Source organism: Engraulis encrasicolus, chromosome 23 (genome assembly GCF_034702125.1).
Source record: "Engraulis encrasicolus isolate BLACKSEA-1 chromosome 23, IST_EnEncr_1.0, whole genome shotgun sequence".
Lineage (NCBI taxonomy): Eukaryota > Metazoa > Chordata > Actinopteri > Clupeiformes > Engraulidae > Engraulis > Engraulis encrasicolus.
In genome coordinates this window covers 51,017,710-51,042,871 of record NC_085879.1, presented here as the reverse complement: position 1 = coordinate 51,042,871, position 25,162 = coordinate 51,017,710, and the positions used below count along the sequence as shown (strand labels likewise).

General features: G+C 43.4%; 1 protein-coding gene across 1 annotated transcript; it reads left to right on the top strand.

Annotated features, from left to right (window-relative positions):
• On the top strand, positions 1–12,508 carry LOC134440070 (protein NLRC3-like). Its single transcript, XM_063189998.1, has 8 exons — positions 1–117; positions 613–726; positions 928–1,041; positions 1,242–1,355; positions 4,309–4,453; positions 7,422–7,617; positions 7,770–9,570; positions 12,287–12,508. The coding sequence occupies exons 1-8, from the start codon at positions 56–58 to the stop codon at positions 12,474–12,476; spliced, it is 2,736 nt and encodes a 911-aa protein (XP_063046068.1). The 5' UTR covers positions 1–55; the 3' UTR covers positions 12,477–12,508.
• Positions 12,509–25,162: the final 12,654 nt, after the last annotated feature.

Sequence of the window (25,162 nt, the reverse complement as noted above, 5' to 3'; positions counted from 1 at the left end):
ATGAGGTGAGGTGCTGCCATCTGGTGGAGGAGAGGGTCAGTACGGGCTCTTCAGGATGAGTTCCCCTGGCAACCAGGAGTCCCAGCTGGGACAGAAAACGACGGCTAAATGTCACAGGTACCTCAGACTCTAAAACAATTTAATTCCATTTAGTACTCTGTCAAGTAGCTTCTCATGTAAATGTTGCCAGTGCTGAAATCTACTGTACCTTTCCTGTGACGTTCTGTAGACATTGTGTAATGGTTAGGGAGTTGGACTTTGCATCACAGGGTTGCAGGTTCAATCCCAATCCTTGTTATTCTCCTCATGGCTGAAGTGCCCAGTGTTCCAGGGACTGTAACCAATACCCTGTCATATCTGTAAGTCACTGTGGATGAAAGCATCAACTAAGTGTAATGTAAAAGATTGTGTTTTGCCTTTGATGCATCACTCTACATACATACACACACACACCACTTATCCTGTTACAACCTTATTGTCAAAATGGTAATTACCATGTCATAATCTGATACTTAAGATTTAAATGTCATAGTAATGTTATTATGTTGTTTAGCTTTTCCAGACAATGTCATCTGCATGACAGGGCTACACATTATTTTATCTGTTCCATAGTGCCATGGAGAAGAGACCAGGGTCTCCTACACAGAGTTGTGCGTCCATGAGGAGTGACTGGTCAAAGGGTAACCCACCCTTCTTCAAAGAGGCAGATCCTTCACCAGAGCTAGGGTATGTTAAAAACAACCAGTCTCATTGATGAGTTTATTTACCATCTGTAGATTGGGAACATATTACACCTTTACACCCACAGCATCGTTGCGAAATTCATTTAAGAGGTCTAGTAGTCTCACTGAATAAATGTAACCAAATCAACATGATCCAACACCCCCATTTTGAATCTGTTTTTAAATATTATCTTCTGTTTCATAGTGCCATGGAGAAGAGACCAGGGTCTCCTACACAGAACTGTGTGTCCATGAGGAGTGACTGGTCAAAGGGTAACCCACCCTTCTTCAAAGAGGCAGATCCTTCACCAGAGCTAGGGTATGTTAAAAACAACCAGTCTCAGTGATGAGTTTATTTACCATCTGTAGATTGGGAACATATTACACCTTTACACCCACAGCATCGTTGCAAAATTCATTAAAGAGGTCTAGTAGTCTCACTGAATAAATGTAACCAAATCAACATGATCCAACACCCCCATTTGAATCTGTTTTTAAATATTATCTTCTGTTTCATAGTGCATTGGAGAAGAGACCAGGGTCTCCTACACAGAGCTGTGTGTCCATGAGAAGTGACTGGTCAAAGGGTAACCCACCCTTCTTCAAAGAGGCAGAGCCTTACCCAGAGCTAAGGTATTTATGCACCACCTCCTCGGTTGTTTCTGCTTTCAAATTGTACGATAGAGCAGGGGTGGGGAACCTATGTCTTGAGTGCCGTTTGCAAAGTGCAGTAACTGCACATTTTGTCAAAATTGAGTTTTGACTGAAAATTGTCTTCATTACACCTCTTTTATCTTGTGACCAAGCCATATGGTCATAATGTGTCCTGCTTAAGGGATATTGCCATGTCAAAGTTGCAGTATCCAGTCTAATGCCAAGTCTTTGAAAGCATTTTTCCTCAGTGTCCCTGTTGGCATAGTTACTGCGCTTTATTATTGGGACAGACCCAGTGGCATGGACAAACATTTTGGGAGGCAGGTGCTCGAGGTGGGTGGCGGAGGGTCAGGTGGAACTTCAAGCTACCTTACTAGGCTAGTCTACATATTGTAGTGCCAAGTCCCCCTGGACTGAACTCTGCATCAGATTCCCCATATTATTCCCTCTATGTCTGTGTCTGTATGTGTGTGAATGTGTGAACGTGTGTTGATGTCTGTGCACGTGAATGTTGTTTCCCACCACTCCCTTGTGAGTCTTCTAGAATTCTATGAGTGCGTCACACAGTTTTGGTATGGGTTTTGATTGGGTGCTTTTTTCTGTTCTGGGCAGGAACAATTAGGGATTAGATAGAACATATATTGATAAGGGGTGGGGTGTTTGAAAAGTGTAAGACGTTCACTAAGTTTTAATCAGAGCTGAGGAGAACTTAATAGAAGGCAGATGTTTCAGAATGAAGTCCAGTTGGAGTGCTTCCTGGAACTGTCTAGGTTTTTAAGATGATGCTCTTTGGTGACAGGCTTGGTTGATTTCAAAATAAGTTTAGAATTACCAAGGCACTCATCTTCTTTGTAATTAAAATGCCTTTATTTTGTTGGGCATAGCATGATTAAAATACTTCGACGCGTTTCGGCATGAAGCCTTCGTCAGGAAGTGAGCCAACTAACGTGTCGAAGTATTTTAATCATGCTATGCCCAACAAAATAAAGGCATTTTAATTACAAAGAAGATGAGTGCCTTGGTATTTCTAAAACTTTTTTGAGAAGGCAGATGTGTTGAAAGGTAGTGTGTAAAATTATTTTAATTTAGTGTTTGCTATTTTCTGGGGGACACCTCTTATTGCCCCGTAGAAGACTGTGGAAGGGAAACGGGAAAAGGGGACCTCAAACTATATCTGCTGCCTCCTTTGTCATCCTATGAAGTGGCTACAGTTTGGCGATGCAATATTAAACCAGGGCATTGTTTTCACATGCTTTTGGTGATCAAGAATTTGTGGATAATCATGTTAATGTGAACCACAGTACATAAATTGTGCCCAGGGCTCTAAAATGTTTTTTTTTCATCACCAGCCAAAATAGTCTACTTAATGGATAGTAGACGTTAATTTTACTAGCAAACTACAAACACACTGTGGCTGGTAAGTTTTATTTTCTAACAGCCAAACTTGAATTCTCACTAGCATTTGGTCGGTTTATGGGTGTTAATTTACAACCTTGATTGTGTCAAAAAACGAGATTTAAAAAGTGACATTTTTGTCAAGTAGGGCAAAGGGAAGGGTGGTTTTGCACCACATTGCCCCCATCTGTGCATGCCTGTGGACAGATCTAACCAACTCCTAACCAACTCCCAACAATCACCTTCATTACACACCTGACTTCCCCATGTATGTATAGGCAACATTGGGGATCTCATATCCTACTGGACCCTATATCAGATGAGGTGGAAGTAGAGTAAAAAGCTGATGTTCAAATGTTCAAAATCCCTGCGTAAAAAAGGAATATCATTGTTAAAGGGGCACCGTGCGGGAAATGGTCAAAAAAGGTACTGCAACTATGCTGCTCATTGAAACGGGGCTGCCTATAGCCAAATTTGATCTTTACCTGAATGTTTACTAAGTAATAAACAAATATGTTCTAGTATGGTCCAAGTACAGTCATTTTTGCACCTAAAAACGGCTATTTTTGGAAATTCAAAATGGCTTACCATGGAGAAGATCCCCCTTTTCATGTATGTTTAAGATCTCTTTGTGGGTGTTAATTTAGATTGTGTCAAAAATTAGCTTTAAAAAGGGATATTTTTGTCAAGTACGGTAGGGTAAAGGGGCAGGTGCTTCGGCACATCACCCCTATCTTTTTTTAGTACTTTTAGGGGCTTTTTGGCCTTTATTATTATAGGACAGTGTGAGAGAAGACAGGAAATGATTAGGAGAGCGAGATGGGACAGGGCTTGGAAATGACCCCTGTAGACTCAAACCGGGGTCCCCGTGGGCAATGTAAGCCGAAATGTGCCCCCACACTGCCTCTATCTGCGCATGCCTAACAACTTTAACCAACTCCCTACAATCACCTTCATTACACACCCGACTTCCCTATGTTTAGGCAACATTGGGGATCTCAGGTCCTACTGGACCCAATATCAGATGAGGTGGAAGTAGAGTAAAGCTGATGTTCAAAATCCCTGTTAAAGTACAAGGTGAGATATTGGGTCTTGAGATTTCCACAAACCGCCTACAACAGCAGTCAGAGGGGCACGGACACTGAATACATTGCAGACGCTAATCGCTGTTTTCTTAATATTTACATTGTAATACAATTCTGTTGCCATCCAATTTCAGAGTTTAAATCTCCCGCTATCTGTGTACAAATAAAAACTGTAGCTCGACAATCAGAAGTGACGTCATATCTGGGCTCACTCATTCACTGACAGGGAGCTTTGATAGGTTTGCAGATCAGCAGTGAGGTGTGAGTTGTGTAGAAGGTCATTGTGATCTGTCCATAGGCATGCACAGATAGAGGCAACGTGGTGCTGAAGAACCTGCCCCTTTGCCCTACTTGACAAAAATGCACCTTGTTAAAGCTCCTTTTTTCACACAACATACTGTGATTCATGCTGCCATGATTATCCATCATGTTAATTAGTGATGGTAAAAGAGATCAGAGTGTGACAGTTGTGCGATAGGTTACAATTCTAACGGCTTACTGTATGTTTCATCCTTTATCTCCAGAGAGCAAGAGAGGACATGTAAACAAGACACCAGTGGGCCAGATAAGCAACAGGATTTACCTCATATTTTTGAGGTAAGAAGTTCTGGGTGGTAAGCTTGTATATAAGGTTTTATTCCGTGTTCAAACATGAAGCAACTGAGCTAAAATGTAGTCCACAGTGGTTTGTCTGGACCAATACACAAATAAAATAAATATGTGCTGACTATTACAGGCATCAATGTGCTCCCAGAGAAAACATATTAAAATATACCATGATGTGTGCTATGCATTTATTCACTTGTTAATTTGGTTTATTTTTCTGTGGCTACTGTGCAATTTGATGATTGTCATTCCTTGTTGCCAAACTCAGCCAACCAACAGGGCAGGGCAGCAGGGCAAATGGGAAGAGTAAAGGCCATGTGTCGTCAGGTTATAGACTAATACAAGAATCCTGATTTTTGACACTCCAAGGCATTTGAGAGACAAAGTTGGCATATAGTGTTATTTTGTCAATTTGGGTAAGCTGAATCCAAATCTGCGATATGCCGAGCTCTATCTGACCTCTTTTGACCTCTAGAGGTCATTGAACTTTGACACTGAAAGTGTACCAACTGAGGCCAGATAATCAGGTTTTTACACAATTAATTAATGATATTTAAGCAAAGTGATGATTCAAATTGACAAATAGATTTGTTTGGTCAGTATTGGAATTCTAAACTCACCTTTACTTCAAAAACGAAATTGTTATTATTAGTAGGTAATTAATGATTAGTGATTATTACTTCATTATTCAAGGTCATTAAACATGGCCTGTTGTCGTGTGCCCTTAGCTTCATTTTTCGTAAGTTCTCAGTTTGACCTCATGTCATTGATGTCATCTAGGATATTTACATGCATGGAAACCAAAGAGTGTATGTTATGATCCACGTGTGATGGAAATGTCTCTCCAATTTAAAATGACCTCTCCAATTTAGCACAAATGCAAAAAGAATAATGATGGATCAGATTTAAAAGCGCACAAGTTCAGTCCTGCCACTGCCTTCTGTAAGATAGAGGAAAGACAGAATAGCTCCGACAGAATAGCATGGCCAACCAGGGAAGGCTATAGACAGAGATGAAGCCCACCCACTGACAACTCGGAAACCATGACAGCTTTTCTTTTCTTTTTCTTTTTTTACAGCTACCTGCTTTGTAGTTGAAATAGCCAGGCTATATACAGTAAATAATAGGGTGACTTTACATTGAGATGTCCAGCAGCATACACATACACAATACAGAAATCACGCAAATCAACAAGGTTCAAAGTGTTCTGTGACAATGCCTTGCAGTAGCCCTTGGATTCTGGTGATCTTAAAGATTACCCAGTGTTAGGTGTACTACTAGACTACCACACAGACAAACAAACAAACACACACACACACACACACACACACACACACACACACACACACACACACACACACACACACACACACACACACACACACACACACACACACACACACACACACACACACACACACACACACACACACACACACACACACACACACACACACGGAATGGAAATAAATAAATGGATAAATGGTGGAGGTCTTTATTTAGACAGGGCAGTCAAAGAAGTAAGTGGGAAAGTGTCAGGGTAGGGTTGGGGAATGGGGGTCAGCTCTGTGTTCTCACTGGTTCTTCACAGCCCATTGGTCTCAGAGCTCATTGGTCCCACAGACCAATGGTCCCACAGCTTATTCCTGCTGCTCCATGTTCCCATATTTTGAAGAAATTATTAAAATATAGGCCCTAGGTTCCAAAACTCCATGTTCCAACAATTCCGCCTAAATTTTAATACATTCTTAGAAATGTGAGAACATGGAGGAGCAGGAATATGCTGTGGGACCGATGGCCCTGAAAATGAATGTTAAAAATCTTAATGATGTGGGACCAATGGGCTCTGGGACCAGCGGGCTGTGTGAACATACATAGACATGCTCCCAGGAAATTACCAGAACTGACTCATACCTAATCTAGCCTATCTGCTGGACTTTTTGTAGCATATTCACATACTTAGCATTGTTAGCATGACTAGCATAATTGTTAGCATGGATGCTAACCCTCCTTAAAAAGTGAAAATGAAATTACCAGTGACAAATGTAATATTAGTGGGAAATTATCATATTGGCATGTTAGCATTGCTAGCCTGTCTGCTAAGCTAAGTATCCTTGGGCTTGTTTTTGATGGAGCAATGCTGCTTTTGCTCTGCAGCATGCATGCACACTTTGCCATTTCAAATCATTCTGGTTTGAATCCAATCAGAATGCATTGAATTGGCAAAGTGTGCATGTATGCTGCAGAGCAACAGCAGCACTGCTCCATCAAACACAAGCCCCTTAGCTCAAGTTCAATGACCTCTTGGGGTCAACAGAGGCCAGATAGAGCTCGGCATATCGCCGATTTGAATTCGGCACAGCCAAATTGACAAAGTAGGACTATATGCCAACGTTGTCTCTCAGATGCCTTAAATAAGCCTTAAATAAGCCCCTTTTTGAATTCTTGTATCAGTGTATTACTAAACAGATCAAGCAATCAGGTCTTTGCAGGTCGATCACTCGTAGGCAGAGAAACTTCAAGTTTACTGATCTGAAATGCTGCAAGCTTTTCCAATGAGAGATCCTTCAGATTGAGTGAAGAGAAGACACCAGAGCAGCACAGATGGGGTGCTTTTCTTTTTAATCAAGTGCACAACAAGTAAGGAACTCAGGCTCTGAAGAAGACAGTAGTCGCAACGCGTCAGCCCATTTAATTAAAGGCTTTTTAACTTCACCAGCAGTGTGCCTTGGAATCTTTGGCAGACCTTATCAACAGCCACAACTGGAGCTAAGTCTGACCATAATTTTAAGTAAGGAACTAACCTCCGGTGTCTTCCCTTCGTTCAAGATTACGTGTCTCCCTCCCGTTTATGCACCAGATGAAAAAACAGAAGCGTGTGGAACCCCTTTTGTGTAGACCTTTAGGATTATCACATAACATAACAGTAAATGCATCTGAACTGTCATGTGCTCTTTAGGTGCTTGAGGAGAAGATCGTCACCTTTTTAAAGAATGAGCTACAGAGATTGAAGCAGATTCTTAGTCCAGACTACAAAGAAAACATTGAAAATAAAGCAGAGGGTGAGAGTGATGCCAGAGAAGGAGCTCTCAAGATGGCACTGCACTTCCTCCGTGAGATGAAGCATCAGGATCTTGCTGATGAACTGAATGACAGTAAGAATGATTTGGTCTTGTCTTGTCTTGTTTGTCTTTTGTCTTATTTATTTATTTATTTATGTTTTTTTATTAAATGTCCTCCTCTATTATTTTTTCCTAGTTTGAAACACTTTTTTTCCTGTGTTTTTTGTTGTTTGTTTTCACAATAGATGAGATGAATGTAGGTTGTCAAAAGGATTTAAAAAGAAATCTGAAGAACAAGTACCAGAGTGTATTCGAAGGGATAGTCAAACAGGGAAGTTCTGTTCTGCTAGAAAAGATCTACACAGATCTCTACATCACTGAGGGAGAAAGTGGGAAAGTCAATGAGGAGCATGAGGTCAGGCAGATTGAGTACAGATCCAAGAAACCAGCTGGACAGGACAGACCAATCAAATGTGTTGACATTTTCAAGCCTTCATCAATTCAGGACAAACCAATCAGAAGAGTTCTCACAAAGGGGGTGGCTGGCATCGGCAAAACTATCTCTGTGCAAAAGTACGTCCTGGACTGGGCTGAGGGAAATGACAACCAAGAGATCAATTTCATCTTCCCACTGTGCTTTCGGGAGCTCAACATCATGAGAGAAAACGAGTACTCTTTAATGGATCTTCTTCACCACTTCTTTCCAGAGCTAAAGGAATTCAAATTTGTCTGCCAGAAAAAGTATAAAGTGCTGTTTGTCCTTGATGGTCTGGACGAGTGCCGACTTCAACTTAAATTTCAGGGAAATGAGAGTTTGACTGACATGAGAGCTGTCAAATCATTGGATGTCATCTTGACAAATCTCATCAAGGGTAATCTGTTCCCCTCTGCTCTACTGTGGATAACCTCTCGACCAGCAGCAGCCGGCAGAATCCCTCCTGAGTGTGTTGACCTGGTGACAGAAGTGCAAGGGTTCAATGACTCCCAAAAGGAAGAGTATTTCAGGAAGAGGATCAGTGATGAAAGTTGTGCAAGCAAAATCATTTCACACATTAAATCATCAAGGAGCCTCCACATCATGTGCCATATACCCGTGTTCTGCTGGATTGCTGCTATGGTTCTTCAGATAATTTATTCCACCGGCCACAAACAAATACCAAAGACTTTGACTGAGATGTACACATTTTTCCTCATGTTTCAAACCAGACAGAGAAGCGCCAAATTTGACAATCTGCAAGACCCTGAGCTACAATGGAACCAAGAGCTAATCCTGCGTCTTGGAAAGCTGGCCTATGAACAGTTAGAGAAGGGCAACCTGATATTTTATGAAGAAGACCTCAGAGAATGTGACATTGATGTCAAAGACGCAACAATATGCTCTGGGTTGTGCACTCAGATCTTCAGAGAAGAATCCGGCATCTTTCTGGGAACAGTGTTCTGCTTTGTGCATCTCAGTATCCAGGAGTATCTTGCCGCTCTTTATGCATTTCTGATGATGGCGAATGAAGGTAATGACGTAATATCCCCACAGCGTGCCCAGCAAAAAGCAGAGTCCATGACCATCTTGCAGAAGAGTGCTGTGGACAAAGCTTTGGCTTATGAAGATGGACGGTTTGACCTCTTCCTTCGCTTCCTTCTTGGACTCTCTCTGGAGTCAAATCAGACTCTTCTGCGTGGTCTGGTGAGTAGAGGACAAATGGGCTTGATGGGCAAGATCAGGACAACTTTTGGGCTGGTTGGCAATGATAAAACAATCAGGTACATTAAGAACAAAATCAGGGAGGCCCCTTCATCCGAAAGGATGATCAACCTCTTCCACTGTCTGAATGAACTCAATGACCAGTCCTTAGTGGAGCAGATCCAGAGCTACCTCAGTGCAGGGAAACTTTCAAAGGCCAAACTCTCACCTGGCCAGTGGTCAGCTCTAGTGTTTGTACTCCTGACGTCAGACCAGAATCTGGATGTGTTTGACCTGAAGAAGTTCATCAGGTCTGATGAAGCTCTCCTGAGGCTGAAGCCAGTAGTGGAGGAATCCCACACAACTCTGTAAGTAAAACGTAAATCTAGCAGATGTACTAAATTAGCTTTATAGCTAACTCTGTTACAAGAACTGTCTTGCACATGGCCCCTGTCAAATAAATTAATAGATTAAACTAAACAACATCTAATTGTCACAGGTCGGGGGCGCACAGTTTTTGAAGTGACACCCCCGTTTAAACCCAACTCTACTCTGAGGAATGAGCTGCACAACACCAAAGACACCAAGACACAGAAATACGGGTTTAACAGTTATTTAGTTTATTTTCTAAAAGAGGAGTCCCAAGGGTAATGCATCAAGTCCCAACTATCATCTAGAGTTCCCATAGTTCAAACCCAACCAGCCCACCGTTCAGTCGAATGCCCACGGTCCATGGGGCGGGGTCTCCGCGATTTTGCGTCTTCTCATGCGCTCTGCTCACATTATGCTGGGGGAGACAGGGGTGGTCAGTAAAAGTTCATTTCGTCGCAGGCTACGGTCATAGGCAACGCACAACACACAACTCCAGTTCGTTAACCAAAATATAAACAACACAAAAAAACTAAGGAAAACAAAACACGGCAACCAAGAGGGCACACCTAAGGAGTTGTTGCCTGCGCTGGGTAAATAAAATAGCAGTCCTGCGAGTGGCCCCTTGTATAGGCCTACTGGAGTCCGAACTTGGGTGAGAGAGATAGCAAAAGAATGAGAGGGGGGGCAAGAGAGAGAGAGAGAGCGAGGGCAAGAGAGAAGACTGCGTCGATGAGCAGCGTGCCTTTCCGGGAGGAGGAGGCTTTCCACGGGGACGAGCTCAATGCAGTCACTTAACTTCTGGGGCGCGGGCGTCTCCCCCCCCCCTCTTCATTCTCCGCACGGCATCCACCTGTTCTCCGAACGCGGACCATCATCATCCTGGATGTCGTCTCGCGCCTTCTTGGAGGGTGTCAGGTCGCCGGGGTTCCGATCCGTAGGATCTCGCAGTGCATTCCTCCGTCGTTTCCCACCCGAGGCCGGCTACCGGCAAATGTGCCCCCTTCCTCCAGCACGCTCCCCAGCTCAGGTCGTCACCTGCCGCTCCTCTCGCTTGCCATGGTCGTCCCCCCTGCGCGTTCTCCCAACCCTGGATAAAAACGTCAGCGCAGCTCACCTGGGCCAATCACAGCTCCCCACTCTCCCACTTCACCTGTTGCACATTACATTAATTTACCAGTTTGGTCTCCTCAGTCGTGTCCAAAAGTTAAAACAATTCCCTCCCCCACTGAATATAGTCACCCCGTGACACCCTCCCCCACTTTTGAGTTCCAGTCCCTGGAACCCGTTCAAGCATGTCCAGTACTCTTTTTGTCATTCTTTTTTTTTAGCTTAAAAAAATCTGTTGCAGTCGTCAGTTTAAAACAATTAGTCCTCGTGTCTTGTCTGAGCATGGTGTGTATGGAGGTGCGCAGCTATTCAACTCAGAGTAGGCCTGCCGACGTACGCCACTTGTCACAGGTCGGGGGCGCACAGTTTTTGAAGTGACGCCCCCGTTTAAACCCAACTCTACTCTGAGGAATGAGCTGCACAACACCAAAGACACCAAGACACAGAAATACGGGTTTAACAGTTATTTAGTTTATTTTCTAAAAGAGGAGTCCCAAGGGTAATGCATCAAGTCCCAACTATCATCTAGAGTTCCCATAGTTCAAACCCAACCAGCCCACCGTTCAGTCGAATGCCCACGGTCCATGGGGCGGGGTCTCCGCGATTTTGCGTCTTCTCATGCGCTCTGCTCACATTATGCTGGGGGAGACAGGGGTGGTCAGTAAAAGTTCATTTCGTCGCAGGCTACGGTCATAGGCAACGCACAACACACAACTCCAGTTCGTTAACCAAAATATAAACAACACAAAAAAACTAAGGAAAACAAAACACGGCAACCAAGAGGGCACACCTAAGGAGTTGTTGCCTGCGCTGGGTAAATAAAATAGCAGTCCTGCGAGTGGCCCCTTGTATAGGCCTACTGGAGTCCGAACTTGGGTGGGAGAGATAGCAAAAGAATGAGAGAGAGGGGGGGGCAAAAGGGAGAGAGAGAGAGCGAGGGCAAGAGAGAAGACGGAGTCGATGGGCAGCGTGCCTTTCCGGGAGGAGGAGGCTTTCCACGGGGGACGAGCTCAATGCAGTCACTTAACTTCTGGGGCGGGCGTCTCCCCCCCTCTTCATTCTCCGCACGGCATCCCCCTTTTCTCCGAACGCGGACCATCATCGTCCTGGATGTCGTCTCGCGCCTTCTTGGAGGGTGTCAGGTCGCCGGGGTTCCGATCCGTAGGATCTCGCAGTGCATTCCTCCGTCGTTTCCCACCCGAGGCCGGCTACCGGCAAATGTGCCCCCTTCCTCCAGCACGCTCCCCAGCTCAGGTCGTCACCTGCCGCTCCTCTCGCTCGCCATGGTCGTTTTTCCTGCGCGTTCTCCCAACCCTGGATAAAACGTCAGCGCAGCTCACCTGGGCCAATCACAGCTTCCCACTCTCCCACTTCACCTGTTGCACGTTACATTAATTAACCAGTTTGGTCTCCTCAGTCGTGTCCAAAAGTTAAAACAATTCCCTCCCCCACTGAATATAGTCACCATGTGACATAATGACTGGTTAAACAAATGATTACTTCTGTTTTTTTGGGTACATTTGGCACAACATTAGCATGCAGTACAAACAGCATCACAATGCTTTTATTATGTCTTCTAGTTACTGGTGGTCTTTTCCCCTTCAGGCTTGATAGCTGTGGACTCACCTCACAGAGCTGCACAACACTAGCGTCCATCCTCTGCAAAGAATCATCAAAGCTCAGAAATCTGGATCTCAGTGGCAACTGCATCGGAGATATTGGAGTCAAGAATCTGTGCAGTGGCCTGAAGAACCCAAACTGTGCCCTGGAGACTCTGAGGTTAGGTCTTGACTAGGTTCATTTGGTCCCTTACAGGTGTTTTTTGTATCTTGCTTTCTCTCTCTATCTTGGACCCTCATTTGCCCTTTCTCCCTCTTTTTAGGACTGAGTGACTGATTACTGACACTGAGATTGCATGCACACACACTTGACAACACTCACCATGGATCCCCTAGACATTTGGCCATTTAAAAATAAGAAATCTTTGCAAAGTGTATTTTACGTTTGTGTCCCTCTTTTAAATTTCAACACCAATTGAATCTTACTTCAAGCAACCAACCGTATGTTTTCTACTTTCGACTAATGAACATTTATTTCATCTTCACCTATTGACTCCCAGACGTTGTTTGAAATTTTAGCCCTAGACTCCCAGCCAGTTTCATAAATGTTTGACATTTTCTGACCAGCCACCGAATATTTTGTTTTAGACCTACAGACGCATGTCAGGGCTTGTTCGAAAGCTGAGAATCCCAGCTTCCTATATGTGTATATAGGCATTCTTCTATCCTCTTACATCCCGAAAATATTTAACTGTCACAGATGCACTCATTGATTCTCCGAGTTTAAATTTTCACGGCCCAAAGAAAAAACCCAAATGAAAAAACACCTGGATCACTTCTGTAGGAGCCATAATTACTTTCTTTATTTTTTGTTTTATTATGGTACACTTTATGGGGATTGGTTTACTTTAATTTGTGTTTTTTGTTTATTGGTTACTGTGGACGTGGGTGTGGCGCTGTGCATGTGTGGTGCGTAATTGGAGGCCCTTTAATTAGTGCCCACCTGGCACCTGCGCGTTAGTTCAGTTTGGCGTGGGGTGAGCTTGGGGAAGGCTATCCTTTTTCGTACCGCACTCGCACTTCGTACTTCGCACTTCACTGCCTATCGCATGACCAACTCAAAACTGTGAATTGTGGAATAATTGCTTTACCTTGCTGGAAAGACTATTGGGGTCTTAAGACTATTGGAGTCGAATGATATGGTGAGCAAAATAAACCTCAAGAAACGGAGTTGAGTGTGTGGACATTCCATCTTTGAGTGCGCGTAAGTCAAGTTGAATTCCCCCTGCTTAGCCTACAGCGGCGCTGAACCACAATTGGATCTGGTAGCCGCAATATTTAGTACGAAAAAGGTTGCTATTTGGTGCAAAAGGCGCCTATTTAGTAAACTCAAAAGAGCGCTTGTTTATTTGGAAGATCGCTCATAAGATGAACATTTAAAACTTTGTTGGCGAGTTACTGGGAAAGCACCGTGCCGTTCTGCGATTGGAAGAAGAGGGTCACGTTGTTCTTGCTGTCATCGCTGCTGTCAACTGCGCTGCGAGACGATTGGAGAAGAGGATTACGCACCTGCCGGCGGATCGCTTTGATTCATTCACCTTTCTCTTCCTGGAAAACTTCCGAGGGGAAAATACAACCGCGGTTCACCAAGGCCTCTTCACTGGATAAAAGTGCGCTTCCTGGACTGCTCCTGGGCTACAGCCTGGGTAACCACAACATCGATTCAACAAAGCAGCATCGCTGGAATAAAAGGTATTGCGCAGTTTATTGACTATCAGTGTGGTGAATGATCGACGTGTTCAGTATTAAAACTTTCCCTGGTGGATTATAGCCTCTTTGGTGGAGGTGAAGACGTTCGTTTGGATTATAGACTGTTTTGAATGCCGTGGTGGCGTTTATGATCGTTGGAACTGCTATTGTGGATTGTTGCATGCTGAACTTTGATTATCGTGGTGCCCTATGAACATTTCTTACTGCTTTGAATTATTGACGTGCTGAAGTTAACTGCTGTGTGTTTATGGTTTTGCTATGTGGGATGAATTGCTGCTGCTGAGTGCTTTGAATTAATGTTTGGTGTTTTGCTGATCAATGAATGGTCATTTATATGAATGCAAATGAGTACTACTGGGGTTAATGAGTGTCCTGAAGACAGCCTGGCTCAAAATGAAGTTTCTGAAAAAAGACAAATTAAACCTACTGTCAAAGCATTAGCACTCAAAATCGAAGGTATTCAAAAAGAAAGACAAACGAAAATAAAAAAAACTAAAAGGTTTAATGACTACAATAAATGACCTTATGCAAAACAAAAATGAACAAAATGTAAAAGCCATACAGTCTCATCTGGAAGCCTGCCATGCACTTTTTAAAGATGCAACTCAGCTGCATAACACTGTTGTGCCAATGCTTCCTCCAGGAGAACAAGAAAAACAACATGCTTGGTTCACTAAAGTACAAGGCCACAATGCATCCTTTATTGAAAATGTTACAAAATGGCTCTCTGAGACTGAGCAAACTGGTAGAGCAGAATATCACGCAGAGCCATCACTCACTGGGGCTCAACATGAGCACGCACCTGCCAATGGAAATGCTACCTCTGATGGAAATGTGGATGCAATGGAAAATCCCACTGGACAGCTGGATGATGTAAGGCCAAGTGACAGTATTTCAAACATTTCAGTCCGATCCAATAATTCAAAACGTTCCAAAACTTCAAAGCTACAACTACCTCACACTTCACCCACCCGGGCAGCACGCATTCAAGCCGAAGCAGAAATGGCTGCACTCATGGCTAAACAGAAATGGATGGAAGATAAGCATGCATTGGAAGAGGAAGAACAACTGCTTAAGAAAAGGAAGGAAAGGTTGGCTTTGGAAATGGATATTGCTGCAAATGCTGCCAAATTAAAAGTCCTTGGAGTGTCTGACTCGTGCCCCTCTGACGTGAGCAAGAGCAAATCAAATGCGATGAATTCTTACCTGGAGAGAGAAAGGAAAAAAGTTAATCATGGTCCATTAAACGTGGAAGCTGAGGCATTCGTCCCAATAACATCAGTACAACAACAGCCACGTCATACTGCAGCACGAGACCACTTACTGGATGCCAAGCCCAAAGTGAGACCATCACAGGCCATCACATCTGTTCAACCACCAACTCTGAAAGTCAACATGGTACCACAAACACAACAAGTTACACATACTTACCTGCCTACTGCCCATCCAAAGCCTCAAATTAAGCATCACCAAGCTACATCTGGAATGCAAAGCTCTGAATCTAAACACCTGGCAGCAGTCCTGGAAAAACAAAATGAGATCACATCAATGCTCGTAGAGCAACAATATTACTCCTTACTCCCAAAGCGAGACATGCAAACCTTTGATGGAGACCCACTGCAATACCAAACATTCATCAGGTCATTCGAACATAACATTGAACAGAAAACATTCAGTGCCAGAGATCGCCTGTACTTCCTCGAGCAATACACCAGAGGGCAGCCTCGAGAACTGGTGCGAGGCTGCGAGCATATGACTGAGGTTGAGGGGTACATAAAGGCTAAGTCACTGCTACAGGAGCAGTTTGGAAATCCCATGAAAATCGCCTCTGCCTATATGGGAAAAATAATAGCCTGGCCAGTTATTAAATCTGAAGACCTGAAAGCACTGCAAGCATACAGCATCTTTTTACGCCAGTGCAATAATGCAATGAGAGGAATACATTTCAGTTTGGAACTTGATGCACCAAGCAACATGCAGACAGTGATCAAGAAGTTACCATACAAGCTCAAGGAGAGGTGGAGGGAAGAGGCCTGCACTTTACAGGAAACATCAAAGCGCAGAGCTTCCTTTCATGACATCGTCAAGTTTGTAGAGAAGCAAGTCAAGATCGCAAGTGACCCACTGTTTGGGGACCTGATGCATGATACTCCAGGTGTTGCTGCAAAGAGAAATGTGACACAGTTTCAATCGCAACCTTACTCTGCCAAAGCAAAAGGTAGTAGTTTTGCCACCACCATTACTCCTATGAATAAAGGCACACAGAACCATTACCAGAAGTCAGCATGTGATAACAACAATGCCTCATCTGTCACAAACACTTGCTTGTTCTGCGGAGCAGGACACACCTTGGACTTGTGCTACTCACTGGAAAAGAAAGCACACAGTGACAAGATGGCATTCCTCAAAGAAAATGGCGTGTGCTATGGCTGTTTGTGCATTGGGCACAGAAGTAAAGATTGCACAAAACGTCTGTTCAGTAAGGTGTGTAAACTGAGGCATCCTACCTTGTTGCACATTCCGTCAAAGCAGTCACACCCTAGTGCAGCAAAGGTGAACCAAGGAGGCAAGGGAGACAGTGGAGGGGCCAGTGGCAGTGGTCCAGTCCCTGTGCAGTCTAGTGGGCTAACTGGGGCCGGAGAGCGTGACTGTACCCTTGCCATCTTACCTGTCAGAGTGAAATCTACAAAAGGGAATGAAGTAGTGACCACATACGCCTTCCTCGATCCGGGGAGCTCCGCTTCATTCTGCACAGAACGCCTCATGAATAGGCTGAACATCACTGGAAAGAAAACTGGCATCCTCCTCAGGACAATGGGTCAGGAGAAGGTTGTCAGCGGGCACATTGTTCCGAATCTGGAGATAGCTGGACTGGACACAGACTGCTTCTGTGCACTACCAGAGCTCTATACACAGAAATGCATGCCAGTTCACCAAGGAAACATTCCAAAACAGGAAGATCTGGAGAAATGGATGCATCTAAAGGATGTGAAACTGACGGAGATAGAGTCTGAAGTGGACCTGCTCATTGGAACGAATGTTCCCAGGGCCTTGGAACCTTGGGAGGTCATTCGAGGTGCAGACAGTGCTCCTTATGCTGTGAAGACTATTTTAGGGTGGACCGTGAATGGCCCATTGCGGGGGGACTGCACCAATGACTCCACATGTGTCGAACGAGCAGCCACTGTCAGCAGAATCTCAATCGTCACACTTGATGATCAGTGGGAGCAGCAGACAAAGCGTGACGTTCCAGAGTGTGCTCAAGATGAGCAGCATGGCTCATCTCGAGATGACACTCAGCTCATGGAAGCTGTGAATGAGTCAGTCAAGTTGCTGGATGGGCATTACAGCATTGGTTTGCCCTTGAGAAAGGCAGACACAAAGCTGCCCAACAATAGGAATGTGGCAATGAAGCGTGCCCTGAGTCTCAAAAGGAGATTCACGAAGCACAGTCTGTTCCACACTTGCTACACAGATCTCACGAGTGACACAATTGCGAAGAGAGTGGATAAGCTGTGGAGAAAGGACTTAAGAATGCCTCTGCAAGAGTCTGTGCTCTGGTGTGACGCTACATCAGCACCTAAGTACATCAACAAGACCTTGCCATTCAAAACTTCCATGGCCAATCGTGTAGCAGAGAGTCTCTTCACAACTGAAACCTCTCACTGGAGGTATGTGAATGCTTCTAGCAATCCTGCAGACCTGGCCTCCAGGAGAACTAGAGTGAACCAGTCCGAAGCATGGTTACTGGGACCAAGCTTCCTAATGGAACCCGAAGTTGAGCGGTCAGCAAACAAGATCCGTTTCAAGCTCTCAGCAGAGCACCCTGAGGTGAAGATGGTCATGTCTTTGAAAGCTCTGCAGGCCAAAGAACAGTCTGACTCACTCATGTGTTTCATTGGACACTTCTTGTCTTGGACCCGGCTGAGGAGAGCTGTTGACTGGCTGCTGTGGTTCATGAAATGGATGTTGGATTGTGAACGAAAGAGGAAAGAGTTGTTAGAAGAGCTCGCTCAGTCTGGAGCAGTAGTACAGCTGGAAAGGAGGCTGCAGGAGAAGAAGAGTGTGACGGTGCAGGTGGTGAACACCCCTGGCATCCTGGATCGCACGCTGAAGGACCAGAACACCATTGAGATGCAGGCCATAGCCGCGCTGGCCCACTTGCGCTCAGTTGTCCTGCACATCACGGATCCATCCGGGCAGTGTGATCACAGTCTTAGCCAGCAGATGGAGCTGTTCCACGGCATGCACCGCCTCTTCTCCAACAAACCTCTTCTGGTGGTGGCCAGCAAGTGCGACATGCGCAAAATCAGCGAGCCGTCTGAGAAGCCGAATCTGTATGCAGAGACCAGCCCGCTGACTGAGAACGTCATGCAGATCAAGACCAAGGCCTACGATCGTCTGCTGGTATTCCATGTGGACAACAAGAAGGGCCATGAGCTGTTGAAACACATTAATTCCAGAAGGCGCCAGCTTGAGACACAAGACCATGGAGGTGGACCAAGTAGCGCCCAAGCTCAAGAGTTGTGGAAGCGGATCCAGACCGGAACTGATTCGTCCAAAGAGATCGTTTCAGAACGACGAAATGATTCTTGGAAAGACCCATCACTAAATTATGTCTTCTTCAGGAAGCAGAGGACTAATATTAGCTGTATGGATGACAAATGACATTAAGATCAACTTAAAGATGAAAATGCATTAAAAGAGCATACTTAATGGTGCTAGATCCAAAATAGTAATTTAACTTAAAATGGTTATTTGTTTTTCGTCTCCTACATATTTGGTTAAAGGTAATTACTGCCTGAAGCATAATTAGGGGCCGGAATGTAGGAGCCATAATTACTTTCTTTATTTTTTGTTTTATTATGGTACACTTTATGGGGATTGGTTTACTTTAATTTGTGTTTTTTGTTTATTGGTTACTGTGGACGTGGGTGTGCCGCTGTGCATGTGTGGTGCGTAATTGGAGGCCCTTTAATTAGTGCCCACCTGGCACCTGCGCGTTAGTTCAGTTTGGCGTGGGGTGAGCTTGGGGAAGGCTATCCTTTTTCGTACCGCACTCGCACTTCGTACTTCGCACTTCACTGCCTATCGCATGACCAACTCAAAACTGTGAATTGTGGAATAATTGCTTTACCTTGCTGGAAAGACTATTGGGGTCTTAAGACTATTGGAGTCGAATGATATGGTGAGCAAAATAAACCTCAAGAAACGGAGTTGAGTGTGTGGACATTCCATCTTTGAGTGCGCGTAAGTCAAGTTGAATTCCCCCTGCTTAGCCTACAGCGGCGCTGAACCACAATTGGATCTGGTAGCCGCAATAACTTCTGTTTGTGCTAGTTAAGTGCTGTAAGTGCTAGTTAGGCTAGTAGTGTATCCTGATGGGCATGTGTCATTCAAAAACAAGTAGACGCGCCGATGTACACTCACTAACGTTAGTTTCTGCTACTGTGTTGTGCTGTTTTTTTCCCACTCCAAACTTCCATTTCCACACCTAATTAGATGACAGCAAACCTCCTCATCCTTCTGTAGGCCTGTGTTTACAACAAGGTATGTTTTGATTACTCAGGCGACTTGATGTGACGTGAACAGGCAGTGTGCGTGATTTCATTTGCTGTAATAACACTCAAATACTGCGCTGTGGTAAGTTGCAGAGATAAAATATCCAAATCGTGACTTTGTAGGAGTTTTGACTGAAGGTGTTTTCATGATCTATGTCAGTTCTGTTTGTCACATAATTACAAAAATGACACAGAATGTGCAGATTCAGAATCCACTAAAAATATCAAAAACGTGTTTTTCTGTTTTGGGAGCCAACGCATGGTAAGTAAAAATGGGTTTCCCTGTGACTTGGTAGTCAATTTGTTAAATTAAGGGAAAAATCCCTTAAAGGTAGCCTCACGAGCCATCCTACGTACTTCCGCCAAGGATTGGCTCCACTACTGTAGTCTGGCCGTGCTTCTCTGTGGAGTGCCTGGAGCAGTAGGATTTTGATCGCAACGCCCCCCCTCAGAAAACAGCCAATACGCAAATACGCCCCCCACGTGGGGGCGAAATCTACGCCAGAGCCATTGGTCTGCGTTATGTTGTTGTTGAGTAACTGCCAGCGATTGGGTGAGAGGTGTCCAATCATTTCAAACCATGACTGAGTGCAAACTTCCTGCTTCCTACAATCGCTTCAGAGCAAACAAATGCCAGACCATAAATACGAAATGAAATGGTAGTATTATGGGATGGTCAGGACCAGGCTACCTTAAAGGTGCACTGTGTAAGATTTTCAGTAGTTTATTTCCAGAATGCATGCTACTCATTCACTAATGTTGCCCTTTTCATGAATACTTACCACCACCATCAAATTCTAAGTATTCCTTATGACTGGGAAAATTGCACTTTTCATACATGAAAAGGGGATCTTCTCCATGGTCCGCCAATTTATTCCCAGAATTAGACATGTTTAGCAGCAAAAGTGACTGTACTTGGGCCATACTAAAATGATTAGTTCATTACAAGTCAAGTCAAGTCAAGTTGGTTTTATTGTCCGTTTCGGTAACACTTTATAATAAGTACACCTTTTTAAGCACAAGTTAAGCCTTAGTTAAGCCTTATTTTAACATTAGTTAACCCTTAGTGAATCACAAGTTAGTCATTATGTAAGGGTTAACGTTCGACGAGAAGGTCGCTACCGTGGAATAGCAGCACGACAGAGAGAATCTTGTTCTCTTGTTCTCTCTGAAGTGCTGCTATTCCACAAAGCGACCGACTCGCCGAAAGTTAACCCGCTTATTATATGGATATACTTAAATGATTCACACATGGCGGGGACATTTCTTTAGGCCTATTTAATGTGAAGTCTATAGTTTTTAATGTCAAAAGATTGTTGCTGCGCAAAACAAAACAGTCCTGTTGTGGAACACCGCTAACAGCTAGGTAGCAGGAAAACAGGTGTTGTCCAGCAGCTGATTAGAGTCTTGTTGAAAAGTCGCTTTAGCAGTGAAAAGTCTTGTTGCCATTGACAGCGGTCTGTTATAGACCAACCCGTCCGTTATCGAAAAATAACAGACGTGCGAACGTTGGGGAGCCCCGTTGAAATGAATGGAGCATTCGACCGATGACGTCACAACCATATAATAAGTAAGTATTATTTCTCATTTCTTAATCATTAACTACTGCCGTTAGTAAATTGTTTTTGTGTGCTGATGTAACTGTTCGCTAAGTAAAGTTAAGCCTTAGTCAAGCCTTATTTTAACAGTAACCTTTAGTGAATCACAAGTTAGTCATTATGTATTTCTTGGTATTTATTACATACTGTTAATTAATGATTCGTTTATGGTGATTGAACTTTCTGCTAATCATTAATAAACCATCATTAAAATGTCAGATAACCCTCCTTTATTTCTGAAAACAAACATTATCTTTTTGTTGTCTCATACCACCTAACAATTAACAAGTACTATTAGGCATGTATGGTAATGGTTTGTAAACTCTTGCTTTAGCATCAGTGAAATCTTAATCAACCCTTTTGTGATGGTTAGTGTGTGATGACTGGTAACATGGCAAACAGTAAGTTGAAGCTCATGTGACTGCCCCTCATGGATGTTTCTGGACATTAACAAATGACTTGTTAAGCATTGCTTAAACACTATCAAGGATTTATAATCCATTACTTAAGTATATCTGGGGAACTGTTCTAAAGTGAAAACCTGTTAAGGCTTTACAACACATTAACAAATGACTTGTTAAGCATTGCTTATGGATTATGAAGGAGTTTCAACTCATTGCTTGAGGTGGTGGTAGCTCAGATGGTAGAGGAGCCATTCAGCAACCCAAAGATTTCAGGTTCGAGCCCCGCTCGGCCTGTCCCCATCGTTGTTTGCTTGAGCAAGACACTTAACCCCAAGTTTCTCCTGGTGGCAGGGTGGTACCCTGCGTGGCAGCCACGGTCACCGCTATGTGAATGTAAGGGTGAATGTGAGGCATACACATACACATAGTCCATTTACCATTACTTCAGCATATCTGGGGAACTGTTCTAAAGTGAAAACCTGTTAAGGCTTTACAACACATTAACAAATGACTTGTTAAGCATTGCTAAAGCATTATCAAGGATTTCTAGCCCATTACTTAAGTATATCTGGGCAACTGTTCTCAAGTGAAAACCTGTTAAGGCTTTACAACACATTAACAGATGACTTGTTATGCATTGCTTATGGATTATCAAGGAGTTACAACACTTTATTATCAAGTCATTTGTGTCCAGAAACATCCATGAGGGGCAGTCACATGAGCTTCAACTTACTGTTTGCCATGTTACCAGTCATCACACACTAACCATTACAAAAGGGTTCATTAAGATTTCACTGATGCTAAAGCATGAGTTTACAAACCATTACCATACATGCATAATAGTACTTGTTAATGGTTAGGTGGTAGGAGACAACAAAGAGATAATGTTTTTTTTTTTAAATAAAGGAGGGTTATCTGACATTTTAATGATGGTTTACTAATGATTAGCAGAAAGTTCAATCACCATAAACAAATCATTAATTAACAGTATGTAATAAATACCAAGAAATACATAATGACTAACTTGTGATTCACTAAGGGTTAACTAATGTTAAAATAAGGCTTGACTAAGGCTTAACTTTGCTTAGTGAACAGTTACATCAGCACACGCAAACCATTTACTAATGGTAGTAGTTAATTATTAAGAAATGAGAAATAATACTTACATAATGACTAACTCGTGATTCACTAAGGGCTAACTAATTTTAAAATAAGGCTTAACTAAGGCTTAACTTGTGCTTAAAAAGGGGTACTTATTATAAAGTGTTACCTCAGTTTCTTTACATGCACTGGTCATACAAGCAATTTGAAATTACGTTTCATGGCTGAAGTGGACCAGCCTGTTGGCCAATCTTCATGTATTGCATACTGCACCAGTAAAGTGAAGTGTGAAGGTTTAATTAGCAGGGTTAGAGCACAGTTTTGCTCAAAATGTTGCAATGCACACAACATTATGGGTGACATATCAGAGCTCAAAAATGAGAAATTCTTGGTGCGCATGTAACTGTTGCATCTTTGACCGAGACAGCAAGTCTTTGTGATTTATCAAGGTAATGTCTGCATACCACCAAGAAGGATGAACCACATCCAACAGGATTAGCTGTGGGTGCAAGAGGAAGCTGTCTGAGTACCCTGAAATAGGGCCCGACCGATTATCGGCCGCACCGATATATCGGGCCGATATTTAGCATTTTTGGGATATCGGTATCGGCCATACTTTCAATAAATTTCCACCGATAAGTTTGTATAACTTTCACAACCAATTTTGCAGCCGTTTCGCTCTGAATGAGAGCATTGCCACGCCCGTCATAGCATCTGATTGGTATGGCACACGGAATACAACCAATCAACAAGGCTGCGAACGGTTTCAAGGCGGCAGCGGCACGCCTGTGGGGGGCGGGGTGGATACGCGGTTTCAAGACGGCAGCATTTAGCTCTAGCTCACCACGTAAACAACAGTCAGCAGAATGACACCTCACTGAAACGGATGTTCACAAAGTAATAGCAGCATAGTGTACAGTAAGTTTTAAACCCCTACATGGAAACGTGATCGTGTCTGTAGTCCTACACGAGAGGTGGACTGAAAGCCATGGTCAATGAGGACCAAATACAACGTGTTTGCGTTTGTTCCTGAGGCTATGTGTTGTGCTTGCCAGCCTGCTAGCTAGGTAGCCTGTCGGTATGAAAGAATGTCTTGTCCCGTAATAACTGTTACACAGAATATTAGCACAGATTGATATTAGAACCAAAGATGATTGTTCGTAATATCCTCACTTTAATAGCATTACGTTTTGGGCTGTCGCTGCGGTTCAAATATCTAGAGTAACATCCAGGGCCGTCTCTAAAGAATGGGCTGAACGGGCTGCAGCCCCGGGCATCACCGCTAGGGGGGGCCTCCGGTCGCGGAATGTCAAATGACAAAAAATAATAGAAGAAAAAAAAAAGAAAACGAGCGAAAATGTCGAGCCATAGGAAACAGGAGAGCGGAGCAAAAAAACGAAAATTAGTAGAAATAAAAAAGGAAAGAGCCAAAGAATTATTACAGAAACCCCCCAAATTAACCAACCTGTGGAGTAGTCAGCCTGCTGTAGCGGCTACCACCGGCAAATATTTTTTCGGTACACAGTTCTGGTCCTCCTTGCGCAACTTTCGAGCAGCATATGGCTCGCCTTTGCAGCTCGCAAGGTTAGTCTATTGTACGGTCAGCATGAAAAGGGTACTGTTGTGCTGGCTGTCTATCAGCTGTCAATAACGCCACGCGGACTTACTAAAGCCCTGATCAAAAAGCGAACCGCGAGATATTACATTCCTCACGCAACGTTTTGGTACATGGCGCTGCGCGTGCATAGTAGGCTGCATCAACATGGTAGGCTATGATTTCGCGACATCGGCAACTTCGTCAGCATTTAAGATAGTGTTAGTCATGTCAGCGTTATTGTTTTGAAATATGTAATTGCTGTCAATGCCAACAGACAGTCAATTACTTTCTAGTCGCTGAAACACCTTAAAAATAGCGACAGAAATGAGAAGGTGGGAGTCTTTGACAGTGAGAGAAGGCGGGACATATCTCACAGACGCACGCCTATGGCAAGCCGTTTCAACATATAGTTTTTTTAAGTGACAAGTTTTTTTTTTCTTGTAGGCCCATGTAGACCATCCTAATTTGAGTTTATAATTTCTAATATATCAGTTTCAGTAGCCTACAATCTTAAATATCCCTAGTGTAATATTGTATGCAACAATTTGTTTCATTAGTAGGCCTACATTGGATAGGCATGTAGCCTACTACATTTAGACTGATAGGTTGGCAAATAGCCTACATTTCCATTGTGGAATATTATATTAGACCTACATAGGTTATCTACACAGTACATATGCAAATTATTATTTATTTTATTAATTTAAAAAATATGTTTATTTCATTTATTATTCATTATTATTTTTGGGTTTAATTTAATTTGGGATTAATCACAGAAAGTCATTGAGTTAATTCGATTAAAGATTATCATGTTTGCCCACCCCTAGAAATAATATCACCAGTTAACTTAAACGGTATCTGTCATAGATTGGTAGGCCTACTGTGTACGCT

What these genes read in the sequence shown, in the direction of transcription:
- LOC134440070 (XM_063189998.1), top strand. Translation starts at nt 56, where the DNA reads ATGAGTTCCCCTGGCAACCAGGAGTCCCAGCTGGGACAGAAAACGACG. An exon ending in GAGCCTTACCCAGAGCTAAG is followed by an intron (nt 1,356 to 4,308) that starts GTATTTATGCAC and finishes ATGGTAAAAGAG; the next exon opens with ATCAGAGTGTGACAGTTGTG. An exon ending in TGCTGATGAACTGAATGACA is followed by an intron (nt 7,618 to 7,769) that starts GTAAGAATGATT and finishes TTTTCACAATAG; the next exon opens with ATGAGATGAATGTAGGTTGT.